Raw genomic sequence first — 15,013 nt, forward strand, 5'->3', positions numbered from 1 at the left:
ATATACATTTTGTATGTGTAATTTATACAGACTTATGGATAAACAAAACATAACTACCTGAGCTCCTTCTCCGTGGTATAAGCAATTCACAACATTGTCCAAAAGGTTGATGTCCAACTTCTGGCTGAAATCCAGCAGCTGTCGAGCTGCATGGTCTGCTAACATGGTCATAATTGCTGGCATAGATTACTGAAAATACAACACATTTTTGGATTAAAGAAAATCAAAAATATCAGGATGAAAATTTCAGTTTTCACAAGAAGGCACGAACAAAAAAATTACTCAAAAATACAAGAGGCCAGATGGCACCACATTACATTTAGAATACTTTTAGATAGTTTTGATATGATGACACAGGAACACACATCTACAATGCTCATAATGTACACAATGATATCATTACCGCCATGATGCATAATAAAGAGCACCAAATTAGAAGCAATACAGATTTACACTATTAGTTAATACTCTAAATTGTGCACATACGCACGCGCACGCACACACACACACACACACAGAGCGTATAAGCCATAAAAAAATAAAATAAAAAAAATGATATCTAAAAACATAGCTAGTAATACACACAAATAACTAAGAAAATGGGCAATTCCATTTATACACTGCTTAAAAATAAACTTTTTAATCAGCCTACAGCATTAAGTCAATTAAACTCCTGGGATATTGATCTGGTCAGTTAAGTAGCAGAGGGGAATGTTAATCAGTTTCAGCGGCTTTGTTGTTAACAAAATGAACATGTGCACTAGATGGGCAACAATAGGACAACCTCCAAAACAGCAATGGTTTTACAGTTGGAGGCCACTGACATTTTTTCATCTACTCATCTTTCCCGTTTTCACTAGTTTTGCATTTGGCTAGAATCAGTGTCACTACTGGTAGCATGAGGCGATACCGGGACCCTATAGAGGTTGCACAGGCAGTCCAACTGCTATAGGATGGCACGTATTGATGTGCCATTTCCAGGTTTGCTGTGGCTCCCAGTACAGTCTCAAGAGCATGGAGGAGATTCCAGGAGACAGGCAGTTACTTTAGGAGAGGAGGACAGGGCCGTAGAAGGTCCTTAACCCATCAGCAGGACAGGCATCTCCTCCTCTGTACAAGGAGGAACAGGATGAGCACTGCAAGAGCCCTACAAAATGACCTCCAGCAGGCCTCTGGCGTGAACTTCTCTGACCAAACAAAACAGATTTCATGAGGGCCCAACATTCTCTAGTGTGCCCTGTTGCTCACTGCTCGATTGTCATTTGCCATTGAACACCAGAATTGGCAGGTCCACCACTGGCACCCTGTGCTTTTCACAGATGGGAGCAGGTTCAATCTGAGCATGTGACAGACGTGGAAGGGTCTGGAGAAGCCACGGAGAACATTATGCTGCCTGTAACATGGTTCAGCATGATTGATTTGGTGGAGGGTCAGTGATGGTCTAGGGAGGCATATCCATGGAGGAGCGCACAGACCTCTACAGGCTAGACAATGGCACCCTGACTGCCATTAGGTATTGGTATGAAATCATTGGACCCATTGTCAGACCCAAAGCTGGTGCAGTGGATCCTGGGCTTCTCCTGGTGCACGACAATGCCTGGCATCAAGTTACTGAAGGATGAAGGAATTGATACCAGTGAATGGCCCACGCGCGCTCGCTAGACCTAAATCCAACAGAACGCCTCTGGGACATGGTTTCGTTCTATCCAAAGCCACCAGGTTACACTTCAGTCTGTTCAGGAGCTCAGGACACTGTTCATCGTCTAATCAGGAGCATACCTCCGTTGTCAAGCATGCACACAAGCATGTGGGGGCCATACAAACTACTGGAGTACCATTTTGAGTTGCTGTAATGAAATTTTAGCAAAGTAGACTAGCCTGCTGCATAATTTTTTCTTAGATTTTGTGGTGTCTTTGAATTCAGCCCCCTGTAAGTTGATAGGATCAAAAGGATGCCACATCGATTGATGGGAATGAAAACTATTACCCAGTGTAGTCAAGAAAAACAGCACTTGCATAAATAACGAATACCTCATATGAAACTAGTGGACGAATGTATAATACACAATCAACCATAAAAAGTGCAGTGTTAATAGATACCATTACATTAGTGATAAACAATTCATCAGTGAATGAAAGTGCACCAGTGCCGGTAAATGTGAAAGCAAAGATTTTTCAAGTATATATGACTAATGGCAAAAAAAAAAAGTCCAATTGCTGTGCAAAACAGTCAATTAAAAGTGATAAGATACTGATCGTAACACATAAAGGTGCTGATGTGCTTCCAAAATCCAGTGCAAGGTGTCTCAGAATCCCTCCAAGAACCGCACTCACCAGAATGGATTCATCCTTCACTGACAGTCTGATTCCTCCAGGGTGCATTTCTATAGGGATTGTTTTCAAAATATTGCTGCGCCAAAGTGACTCAAATCATATATAAAAGGTGATAAATCAATAAAAGTAATAAACATTAATGTGAATCATACAGACAAATCAAAAAATGTAGATGAAAATTCACAATATAAAATATACAAAAGTGCAAAGGCAAAATGGAGAGTGTGGATGTCTCCATGTGAGTTTACCCTAACCTTACCTTAGAACAAGCACTTCATCAGACAACGGACACATGTCATCGTACCCTGAAAGCTGGCTCAGGGGAGTTTGGAGATGTGAAGAGGAAACAGGCAGTACATTCATTATCAGTGATGCTTGTTTGACTCTGTATGAGACTATCCCTGAGGTGAGCTACTATTTCAGCACCAGTCACTGAGAGCACTATTTTGGAGTGGTGTGGAGCACGATCTTACTCTTACTTCACTGGAGAAATGATTGGGATATTTGGAGTGCCCTCTCCTTGTCTAGGATTGGGTTTGGGACTTTTTTCAGATTATTTTGCAATTGCACTTTTGGTTCATTTCACACTTGCACTTTTGTATATTTTATATTGTGAATATTCATTTACATTTTTTGATTTGTCTGTATGATTCACATTAATGATTATTTCCTTTATTGATTTATCACCTTTGATTGATATATGATTTGAGTCACTTTGGCGCAGCAATATTGAAAACAAATATTTATTTTATATTCACTGGTGTAATGTGTTAACACCGATTGGTGCCTTAAATATATATTTTGTTTTGGTCATTGTGGTTATGCGCTGATTACTACACGCTTTTTAATTCTATAGTGATGGCCCCAGACTCAAACGGAGGGAATAGACAACATAGAGCGTTCCCGGAAATCACCGCGGTGATACGGCATTCAGCATGTTTCTCTATATGCATTACCATCTACCACTGTTTGCAAGTAAGTTTTAGCACGTTAATAAAAAAAAAAACTTCACCTTACTGGCTTCACAATGTGGTCTATTCCCTCCGTTTGAGTCTAACAGCTTAAAAGGGGCCATCACTATAGAATTGCACCCTGGAGGAATCAAACTGTCAGTGAAGGAATTGTGGTCCCCGCAGACTTGAATCAAAAATAAGAGGATAAAGGCAGCCTGGATGTGGTCCCTTGGTATTGTTTCACTCCCAACCTGTTTTGACCCCAGTGGAGGGTCCATCAATTCTGGTGAGTGCGGTTCTTGGAGGGATTCTGAGACACCTTGCACTGGATTTTGGAAGCACCTCAGCACCTTATCACTTTTAATTGACCGTTTTGCACAGCAATTGGACTTTTTTTTTGCCATTAGTCATATATACTTGAAAAATGTTTGATTTCACATTTACCAGCACTGGTGCACTTTCATTCACCGATGAATTGTTTATCACTAATGTAATGGTATACATTAACACTTTGCACTTTTTATGGTTGATTGTGTATTCTACATTCGTCCACTAGTTTCATATGAGGTATTAGTTATTTTTGCAAGCGCGGTTTTTCTTGACTACATTATATATCTGAGGCTTTTACTTGGTGAGCAGCTGCTGCAATATTTAATTTCATATTTTTCACTTAGCGGGGGTTTAACCACTTAAGCCCCGGAGGATTTGGCTGCTAAACGACCAGGGGGGTATTTTGCGATTCGGCACTGCGTGACTTTGACAATTGCGCGGTCGTGCGACGCTGTACCTAAACAAATTTGACGTCCTTTTTTTCCCACCAACAGAGCTTTCTTTTGGTGGTATTTGATCACCTGTGCGCTTTTTACTTTTTGCGCTATAAACAAAAAAAAAAAAAAGGGTAAATTTTGCAAAAACAACAACATTTTTCACATTTTTTTATATGAAATTCCCCCAAAAAAAATGTAAAAATCAAAATTTTTTAACATTTTCGGCCAATTTGTTTTATGCTACATACGTTTGGTAAAAAAAATAAAATTGCAAAAAGCGTATTTTTATTGGTTTGCGCAAAAGTTATCGCGTTTACTAACAAAGGGAAAGATTGTCATTTTTGTTGTTTTTTTTTTTTTTTTTTTTTTTAACGCGTAATGGCGGCGATCTGTGATTTTTTTTGCGGTACTGTGACATTGGGGCGGACAGATCGGACCCTTGACTGACATTTTTGACACTTTTGGGGTTACCAGTGACATTTCTACAGTAATCAGTGCTATAAATATGCACTGTTACTGTAAAAAATGGATTTTTGTAAAATCTTACCGTAAAATCCTTTTCTCTTAGCTCATCGACAGACGTAGTCCTCGGTGATACACCACCTTCGGGTTATGTTACCTCCGCAGGAGCAGGACTAGACAGGAAATTAAAAAGCTCTGGCCACACCCTAGGGGCAGTCCCAGAGGGTATATCCTCTCTCTCTCTGCCTCAGCAAATCAGTTATGTGAAAAAGCAGTGCTTAGAGAATTTAACCCAACCCAACTCCAAAAACAGAGGGGCGGGGACTACGTCTGTCGATGAGCTAAGAGAAAAGGATTTTACGGTAAGATTTTACAAAAATCCATTTTTCTCTAGCGCTCATCGACAGACGTAGTCCTCGGTGATACACCACCTTCGGGACGTCCCAGAGCAGTATCACAACTGAGGGGTGGGAAAATGGAAATCAAATCCCAATCTAGAAGGCCCAACCGGTGCCAACTAGAAGTTTACAATGCTCATCCTTAATGATGAGACTCAACAAAAAAATTTTTCAAACAGAAAAAAACCCTCGAGGTAGACCACCGGTCTCCTCAAATTGCGGCCTGCAAAACCTTGCGGCCAAATGAGGCATCCGCCGATGCCGTCACATCAATTTTATAGAATTTAGTAAAGGTATGTACCGACGACCAAGTGGCCGCCTTACATACCTGGACCACTGACGCCTGATGGCGAAAGGCCCAGGAAGTACTGAGCGCTCGAGTGGAGTGCGCCTTAACAGGGAACGGAGGACTCTGACCCTTAATAGAATAAGCCTGTACCACCGTTTGTCTAATCCATTTGGCAATGGTCGCGGCAGATGCAGGCAAACCCTTTCTGGGGCCATCCGTGATCACAAAAAGTGAATCCGTCTTACGGAATGATTCCGTAGCTTTCAGGTATACCCTGATTGCCCGAACCACATCCAAGGAATGCAACGCATGTTCCCGATGATGCTTGGGCTGAGGACACAAGGAAGGTAGTACAATATCTTCATTCAGATGAAAATCTGAAACCACCTTAGGAAGAAAAGATGGCTTAGGATGAAGTACTACCTTATCCCTATGAATCACTAGGTATGGGGACTGGCATGATAATGCAGCCAGTTCTGACACCCTGCGAGCAGAAGTAATAGCCACCAAGAAGACCACCTTCTGGGATAAAGTAAGCAAGGGAATCTCCCTGATGTTTTCAAAGGGAGGTTTCTGTAGAACCGACAAAACCAAATTAAGATCCCAGGGCTGTAAGGGCGCGCGGACTGGAGGAGCCAGGTGCCGCACCCCCTGGATGAAATTTCGCACCAAGGATTTGGTAGCTAAAGGTTTCTGAAAGAAGATTGCTAATGCTGAAACTTGACCCTTGATGGTGCTCAAGGCTAGCTTCTGCTCAACCCCTTGTTGCAAAAAGGCCAATATTCGAGACACCGAATAGGTACGTGGAGGAAATCCTAAAGATTCGCACCACGCAATATAAGTCTTCCATGTGTGATAATAGACTTTGCTGGAAGTCGCTTTCCTTGCTTTAATAAGGGTAGGAATGACTGAAGTAGACAAACCTCTGTCCTTCAGTACTTGGGTCTCAATGGCCAAGCCATTAAAACCAGCGACTGTAAAGCACGAAGGTAAATAGGTCCTTGAGACTACAGACACTCCCTGAGACGAAGTTCCCACGGAACGTCTGCGACTAACATGTCCAAGTCGGCCAGGCCGGCTTGAAGAGGCCAGCCTAGAATTTCTAGGACCACTGGCCCTGATTGGATCTGAACCAGGCGTCCCTAGAGCTATCTGGCCCCGACCATCCGAGAAAGTCTGGTCGTTTTCTGTTCCCACACATTTATCAGATACCTGATAGTTATCAGGAAAGGTGATCTTTTCTGGTTGAACCTCAGGGACCGAAGTCACCCGACTAGAGGCTACTTGGCCTATCTGGTCAATCAGATCCGATTCCTGTGAGGTATCGGGACTAATCTTAGGAAAAGGTAAAGGAAAAGATCTATACAGGGAACGGTAACTACCGCTTCCTGTACTTAAATGTTGGAAGGGAAGAATCGCACCGGTAGTAGTGGTTGATGCTCGATCTAATGTCCTGAATACCGGTGAAAACGTCCCCCCACCCTGAAATCGGGTGGGGGCGCACCTTCAGGCTGTGTACTCCTTTACTTCGGGTTTGGCTGGGTTGGTCCTCTGCTTGTCCGACCAGCCCTTCTTGAACCCTCCTGGAGGAGTCTTGCCTTTCCCGGGAGTACCAGCCGGGCGCCCTTTATGGGCGGTAAAGAAAGGTCCTCGCTTGTTGCGAGGTCCCTTAGCTTTTGCAGCCTGTGGCAAAAAAGTACTCTTGCCCCCGGTGGCATCCTTAATGATTTCATCTAGGTTGGCTCCAAATAGACGATTCCCCTGGAAAGGGAGATTGGTCAAAGTCTTTTTGGAACCTAGGTCAGCTGACCAGCATTTTAACCACAGCACACGTCTGAGGATCACTGCTAACTTAGATGCATGCCCTAACAAGGGAGTAGTGTCCAAGGCTGCGTCACAGATAAACCGTAGCCCTTGTATGATCTGTTCTATCAAATCAGATGTCTCCTGGGGAATATCTTTTCCCCTAAGATCTTGGCGTACCATTTTCGCCCATTCTGTAAGTGTCTGGGAAACTAGACCAATAACAATTACTGGTCTAAATGCTGACCCTATCAGAGAAAAGATAGTGCGGGACTCCGCTTCTATCTTTCGATCCACCGGATCCTTAAAGGACGAAGTGTCCTCCACTGGAATAACCGTGGCTTTATTCAGCCTGGAAATAGGCGGATCCACGACTGGTGGTACCGTCCATTTCTTAATGATGGATTCCTCAAACGGATAGCGTCTAGCAATACGCTTGGAAATAGTAAAGGTACGTTTAGAATGCTCCCATTCTCCTTTAATCTGATTACCAAAACATTTAGGTACAGGAAAAGCCTTCGCCGTCTTGATGGGCTTATTAGTACCAAAAGGCCTTTCTGTTTCAGTTGCCTCTGCCGGTAAAGCCTCAAGTTTTAAGGTTTCTTGCACTGCAACAACTAGTGCGTCCACCAATGCTTCTTCCTGAATTATAGCAGGAGAAGAAGCGTCCTCCTCACTGTCTGAGGGGGCTTTACCTGGGATAGCAGCCCTTGCAGAGGAACCTGCAACTGCAGTGACCATCTCTGAATCAGAGTCAGAGGTGTCAGATAGTATAGGGGTAGGCGGGGGTCGCTTCCTTGACCCCCGTCCCTGACAGGCCGCCTCCACCCGAGCCACCATAGACTCCAAAATTGCTGTAAATGACTCTATACTCTGTGCACCGGCGGGTCCCGAGGCCCCCTCGAGGGAAACAGGTGGGGGAATATGTGTGGCAGGGTCCATAATAACTCCAGTTACTTCCTGGATGATATAATTCAAAGTAAAGAAAAAACTTTTTTTTTTTTTTTTGACCCTCAGCGCCACAAAAAAACCCCTTAGTGTTACCTGCTAGGGATCCCTATCGATCGAGAGAGAGAGAGATAGACCCCCAGGCTCACCACTTGATGTACAGAGTTGAACTGCAACAGCTTACAGCGCTGTCTTAGACAAACAGGAAGTCTTTTGGCTGGCTGCCCAGGAAGAAAGGAGGCGGCTCCGCCCCTCTGCACGCCTTCCGGCGCCTCCCCCAAGCTCCACGAGGTGTAGAATCACCTCAAACATGGCCGCCCCCATGCTGGAGACACGAAGCTACGCCAAAATGGCGGCTCGTGCGATCCAGCAAAAAAAATGGCGGCGGCCTGTGCTGACTAGCGGTGTGCTGCAGGCACACAACACTCTCTCTGCATGGGGATATGGCGTGGTTGGCGGTACCGGCCCTGGCGGACCGCATGGCCGTTCGGGAGGCCTGCTATTAGCTGGAGATCTGACTTGGAAGGCAGTCTACATGTCCATGGCTTCTGACTGGTAGGTAGCTTATACATAAGATTCCCAGAATGCCACAGATTACATCTTTAAAACATGTATACAATAGATTGTTAGCTCCCAAACCAAGCCTCCTGGCTTTTTGCACACATAAAATCACACTCAAAGTAGGAGGATTTGTGACATGTTATAGGATAGAAAGAAACTCTTTCTTACCATACAGAGAGGGGCCCGCGTTCACCACAAAACCCGTCAGGGGGAAAGGGGGAACATACTACTCACCATACCGGAACCAGGCGGGCACCAACTCCTGACAGTACCCCTCTCCACCGGGGCGGGAGGGCTGTCGACCGATACGGACGCCGTGACTCATGGTCTTTGGCGTTTCAGCGAGACGTTTAACTCGCGGGTTCAGTCCTTTAATGGGACTTTGTCGCGGCCGACCCAGCGCGGAGCTATGGCCTGCACGCGCTCGTAGGCTGAACTGGGGTGACCACCGGATCTCAACATCCAGCCCGTCGCCCAGTTCAGCTTTCTTGCTTGAAGATCTCACAGGAACACTGGAGAAAAAAAGCTGTCCAAAAAATCCTTTTAGAAAAAAATTCTTGCCAGGACCTAAGATCCCAGCAAGGTATCTAGGTCCTTACTCCTAACTAGACAGAAAATAACTGATTTGCTGAGGCAGAGAGAGAGAGGATATACCCTCTGGGACTGCCCCTAGGGTGTGGCCAGAGCTTTTTAATTTCCTGTCTAGTCCTGCTCCTGCGGAGGTAACATAACCCGAAGGTGGTGTATCACCGAGGACTACGTCTGTCGATGAGCGCTAGAGAAAATACACTGGTAGCGAAGGGGTTAACTTTATTTGAGAGGGAGGGGCTCTGTGTGTCCCTAGGGGCGTGATTCTTACTGTGACTGGCTGTGACTTGAGGTGTAAGGACACTGATCAACGGTTCTAGAACCGTGTGATCAGTGTTTTTACACCGAGGAGAATGACAGGTGGCTCGTTTACAAAAGCTGCCTGACTTTCTCCCTCTCCCCCGACGATCGCCGAGTGACATCGGGTCCGCCGGTCACACACACGGGGGGGAGATCCGTGACCGAGCGGGAGCTCCCCAGACCCTCCCAGGCTAGTGACGTTAATTAACGTCACTTTGCATGTGAGGGGCTGACCGCCGCAGTAAATCTACTTGCGGCGGTCGGCAAGCGGTTAATCACATTTTTTACTAACACATTACCCAGCAATTACTGTAGATATCCAGCATGATATTTCTCCCCATTGAGATCTGATGTGTTTTCAAAGCGTTTCTTTATTTTTTTTGAGCAGTGTATATATGTGGTTTTCAGTGTTCCTTTAATTTTTTTTTTTTTTTACACGAGATATAGATATATATCTATATATCTCACAAAAGGGAGTACACCCCTCAAATTTTTTTAAATATTTTATTATATATCTTTTCATGCGACAACACTGAAGAAATCACACTTTGCTACAATGTAAAGTAGTGTACAGCTTGTATAACCGTGTAAATTTGCTGCCCCCTCAAAATAACTCAACACAGCCATTCATTTCTAGACCACTGGCAACAAAAGTGAGTACACCCCTAAATGAAAATGTTCAAATTGGACCCAAAATGACAATATTTTGTGTGGCCATCATGTTTCAGCACTGTCTTAACCCTCTTGGGCATGAAGTTCACCAGAGCCTCACAGGTTGCCTTGGAGTCCTCTTCCGCTCCTCCATGATGACATCACGGAACTGGTGAATGTTAGAGACCTTGCACTCCTCCACCTTCCATTTGAGGATGCCCCACAGATGCTCAATAGGGTTTAGGTCTGGAGACATGCTTGGCCAGTACATCACCTTTAACAATAGCTTCTTTAGCAAGGCAGTGGTCGTCTTGGAGGTGTGTTTGGGGTCATTATGTTGGAATACTGCCCTGCGGCCCAGTCTCCAAATGGAGGGGGATCATGCTCTGCTTCAGTATGTCACCGTACATGTTGACATTCATAGTTCTCTCAATGAACTAATGTAGCTCCCTAGTGCAGAGAGCACTCATGCAGCCCCAGACCATGACACTCCCACCACCATGCTTGACTGTAGGCAAGACACACTTGTCTTTGTACTCCTCACCTGCTTGCCACCACTCATGCTTGACACCATCTTAAGCAAATAAGTTTATCATGGTCTCATCAGACCATAGGACATGGTTCCAGTAATCTATGTCCTTAGTCTGTTTGTCTTCAGCAAACTGTTTGCGGGCTTTCTCGTGCATAATCTTTAGAAGAGGATTCCTTCTGGGACAGGCTGACCCCCCCACCCTTAAACCTCTGCAGCATTGCTGGCAGCACTCATATGTCTATTTCCCAAAGACAGCCTCCGGATATGACGCTGAGCATGTGCACGCAACTTCTTTGGTCGACCATGGCGAGGCCTGTTCTGAGTGGAATCTGTCCGGTCGCTGTATGGTCTTGGCCACCGTGCTGCAGCTCAGTTTTAGGGTCTTGGCAACCTTCCTAAAGCCTAGGCCATCTTTATGTAGAGCAAGAGTTATTTTTTTTCAGATCCTCAGAGTTCTTTGACATGAGGTGCCATGTTGAACTTCCAGTGAACAGTAAGAGAGTGAGACTTACAACACCAAGTTGAACACACCTGCCCCCCATTCACAGCTAACACCTTGTAACACTAACGAGTCACATGACACCAGGGAGGGAAAACGGCTAATTGGGCCAAAACTGGACATTTTCACTTAAGGATGTACTCACTTTTGTGGCCATAGGTTTAAACATTAATGGCTGTGTGTCGAGTTGTTTTGAGGGGACCGCAAATTTACACAGTTATACAAGCTGTACACTCACTACTTTACATTGTAGCAAATTGTCATTTCTTCAGTTTAGTCGCATGAAAAGAATATATTTACAAAAATGTTACGGGTGTACTCACTTTAGTGAGATACTATACATACAATATATACACACACAATATATATATATATATATAATGTGTGTGTGTGTGTTCGACCAATATCGGTTTTTCGTTATCAATATGCATTAGCCAAAATATCAGTATCGGATGATTTTTTTGTACTTTTGTGGAGGGAACTGGGGGTCTAAAAAGACCTCCAAACCCCTCCTCTTCACTTAAAAGCATTCAAAACACCAAGTTTGGCTGTTTTGAATGCTGTCATTTTTTTTAATCTGGCACCAGACAGTAACCGGAAGTGATATCACTCCTGACATAACTTCCGGGTTTTTGCATGGAGACTCGATCAGAGCCGAATGCGGCTTTGATTTGGGGCACTTTGGCGGCCGTGCAGGCTGGTTGCCCGCGTCTCCTGGTGGGACGGGAGACCCGGGCAAGCCGTGGAAGGCGGCGGGGGACGTCCCCTCCCGCTCCTTGTAATGACAGCCGACCATCGGCTATAGACACCAGTGCCGGGGATGATGCCTCTAGCTGCAGGCATCATTCCGGTACATGCACTTTCCCCGAAATATTGGTAACCTCCGGGGGCCGATTTCCGATATAAATCGGGGAACGTGCAGGTCGGCCCTCCCATATACATTATATTAAATATATATATTTATATATTATATTATATATACACACATACATACACACAGTGCCTTGCGAAAGTATTCGGCCCCCTTGAACTTTGTGACCTTTTGCCACATTTCAGGCTTCAAACAAAGATATAAAAGTGTAATTTTTTTGTGAAGAAGCAACAACAAGTGGGACAATCATGAAGTGGAACTAAATTTATTGAATATTTCAAACTTTGTTAACTAAAAAACTGAAAAATTGGGCGTGCAAAATTATTCAGCCCCTTTACTTTCAGTGCAGCAAACTCTCTCCAGAAGTCCAGTGAGGATCTCTGAATGATCCAATGTTGACCTAAATGACTAATGATGATAAATAGAATCCACCTGTGTGTAATAAAGCCTCTGTATAAATGCACCTGCACTGTGATAGTTTCAGAGGTCCGTTTAAAGCGCAGAGAGCATCATGAAGAACAAGGAACACACCAGGCAGGTCCAAGATACTGTTGTGGAGAAGTTTAAAGCCGGATTTGGATACAAAAAGATTTCCCAAGCTTTAAACATCCCAAGGAGCACCGTACAAGCGATAATATTGAAGTGGAAAGAGTAACAGACCACTGCAAATCTACGAAGACCTGGCCGTCCCTCTAAAAACTTTCAGCTCCTACAAGGAGAAGACTGATCAGAGATGAAGCCAAGAGCCCCATGATCACTATGGATGAACTGCAGAGATCTACAGCTGAGGTGGGAGACTCTGTCCATAGGATAACTATCAGTCGTATACTGCACAAATCTGGCCTTTATGGAAGAGTGGCAAGAAGAAAGCCATTTCTTAAAGATATCCATAAAAAGCCACCTGGGAGACACACCAAACATGTGGAAGAAGGTGCTCTGGTCAGATGAAACCAAAATCGACCTTTTTGGCAACAATGCAAAACGTTCTGTTTGGCGTAAAAGCAAACACAGCTCATCACCCTGAACACACCATCCCCACTGTCAAACATGGTGGTGGCAGCATCATGGTTTGGCCTGCTTTTCTTCAGCAGGAACAGGGAAGATGGTTAAAATTGATGGGAAGATGGATGGAGCCAAATACAGGACCATTCTGGAAGAAAACCTGATGGAGTCTGCAAAAGACATGAGATTGGGACGGAGATTTGTCTTCCGACAAAACAATGATCCAAAACAAAGCAAAATCTACAATGGAATGGTTCACAAATAAACATATCCAGGTGTTAGAATGGCCAAGTCAAAGTCCAGACCTGAATCCAATTGTGAATCTGTGGAAAGAACTGAAAACTGCTGTTCACAAACGCTCTCCATCCAACCTCACTGAGCTCGAGCTGTTTTGCAAGGAGGAATGGGCAAAAATTTCAGTTTCTCAATGTGCAAAACTGATAGAGACATACCCCAAGCGATTTACAGCTGTAATCGCAGCAAAAGGTGGCGCTACAAAGTATTAACTTAAGGGGGCTGAATAATTTTGCACGCCAAATTTTTCAGTTTTTTACTTGTTAAAAAAGTTTGAAATATCCAATAAATTTCGTTCCACTTCATGATTGCGTCCCACTTGTTGATTCTTCACAAAAAATTACAGTTTTATATCTTTATGTTTGAAGCCTGAAATGTGGCAAAAGGTCGCAAAGTTCAAGGGGGCCGAATACTTTCGCAAGGCACGGTGTGTGTGTGTATATATATATATATATATATATATATATATATATATATAACAGCAGCTCTCTGCTCGGGGAGCTTTTAGAACCGAGCGATCGACTACTAAAAACGTACAAAAGGCTTTCCAATTGTATCACAAACTTGGTATAGATGTTGTTCTACTACTAGAGACTCACTTTTCGTGAACCTTTTCACCTAAATATCTTGGTGCAAAATACCCTACTTTCTATCCAACAGCCCTTGGAAAAAAAAAAAAAAAAAAAAAAAAAGGGGGTGTAGAGCGATCTGTATAGCCAAAATAGTCCCCTACACCCCCAAGGGTAGAGACACCCTAGGTCAGTGCTCCAACCTTTTTACTTCGGGAGACCAGTCAACGTTTGATAATTTTTCTGTGGCCCGCTGGGGGGGGGGGGGGGGGGGAAGAGATGGTGGACGAACGCCAATGCAGAGTGCCCACAGCATTGCCCCCAATCAATCAATGCAGAGTGCCACAGCATTGCCCCCAATCAATCAATGCAGAGTGTCACAGCAATGCCCCCAATAAATTCAGTGCCCACAGCAATGCCCCCAATAAATGCAGAGTGCCCACAGCAATGCCCCCAATAAATGCAGAGTGCCACAGCATTGCCCCCAATAAATGCAGAGTGCCACAGCATTGCCCCCAATAAATGCAGAGTGCCCACAGCAATGCCCCCAATAAATGCAGAGTGCCACAGCATTGCCCCCAATAAATGCAGAGTGCCACAGCATTGCCCCCAATAAATGCAGAGTGCCACAGCATTGCCCCCATTCAATGTAGAGATGCCAGCGTGTCACCTTTCAAGGCAGAGCGCCAGCACTCCCCGCGAGACCAGTCCGTGCACTTACCTCACTTCTCTTCAGTTCAGTCCCCGGCTTCCCCTCAGTTCTCGGCCAATGGTGTGGGGTTTGCCTTTCGGCCAATCAGGAGGACCGCTCCCTGATTTGCCAGGAGGAGGATCAGTGTGACAATAGCAAATTTTCATTCGCTATTGTCACACAATGGGCGGGCTCGGGGGGGGGGGGGGGGGGGGTGCGCAATGCTCTGCGCCTCGGCCGCCACAGTGAAATCATTTAAAGTTCCTCGGGCGGCCCGGGTACCGTTTGATCCATGGACCGGTACCGGTCCGCGGCCCGGGGGTTGGGGGAACACTGCCCTAGGTGACAAAGCACATACACTGATAGCTCGAAAATTGGTTTGAGACATTATTTCCCAGCACTTCTGAAATTCAGACAGCGAAACAGGTACAGATCACAAAACCCCCAACTGATAGTCAATTACATTTTATAACTTGTACTCTAAACTCTATGTCCAGCCAA

The 15,013-nt window shown here is 44.8% G+C and overlaps 1 protein-coding gene across 1 annotated transcript in view; it reads right to left on the reverse strand.

Annotated features, from left to right (window-relative positions):
- The window catches only part of XPO1 (exportin 1), a 144,195-nt gene that overhangs the window by 97,874 nt on the left and 31,308 nt on the right, over positions 1 to 15,013 (reverse strand). Inside the window, exon 2 of the mRNA XM_082249577.1 lies at positions 58 to 189. Coding sequence (XP_082105703.1) covers positions 58 to 183 — 126 coding nt within the window. The 5' untranslated portion in view covers positions 184 to 189. The remainder of the gene's footprint in view (positions 1 to 57; positions 190 to 15,013) is intronic.

Source organism: Pelophylax lessonae (assembly GCF_965119305.1).
Source record: "Pelophylax lessonae genome assembly, chromosome: 3".
NCBI lineage: Eukaryota > Metazoa > Chordata > Amphibia > Anura > Ranidae > Pelophylax > Pelophylax lessonae.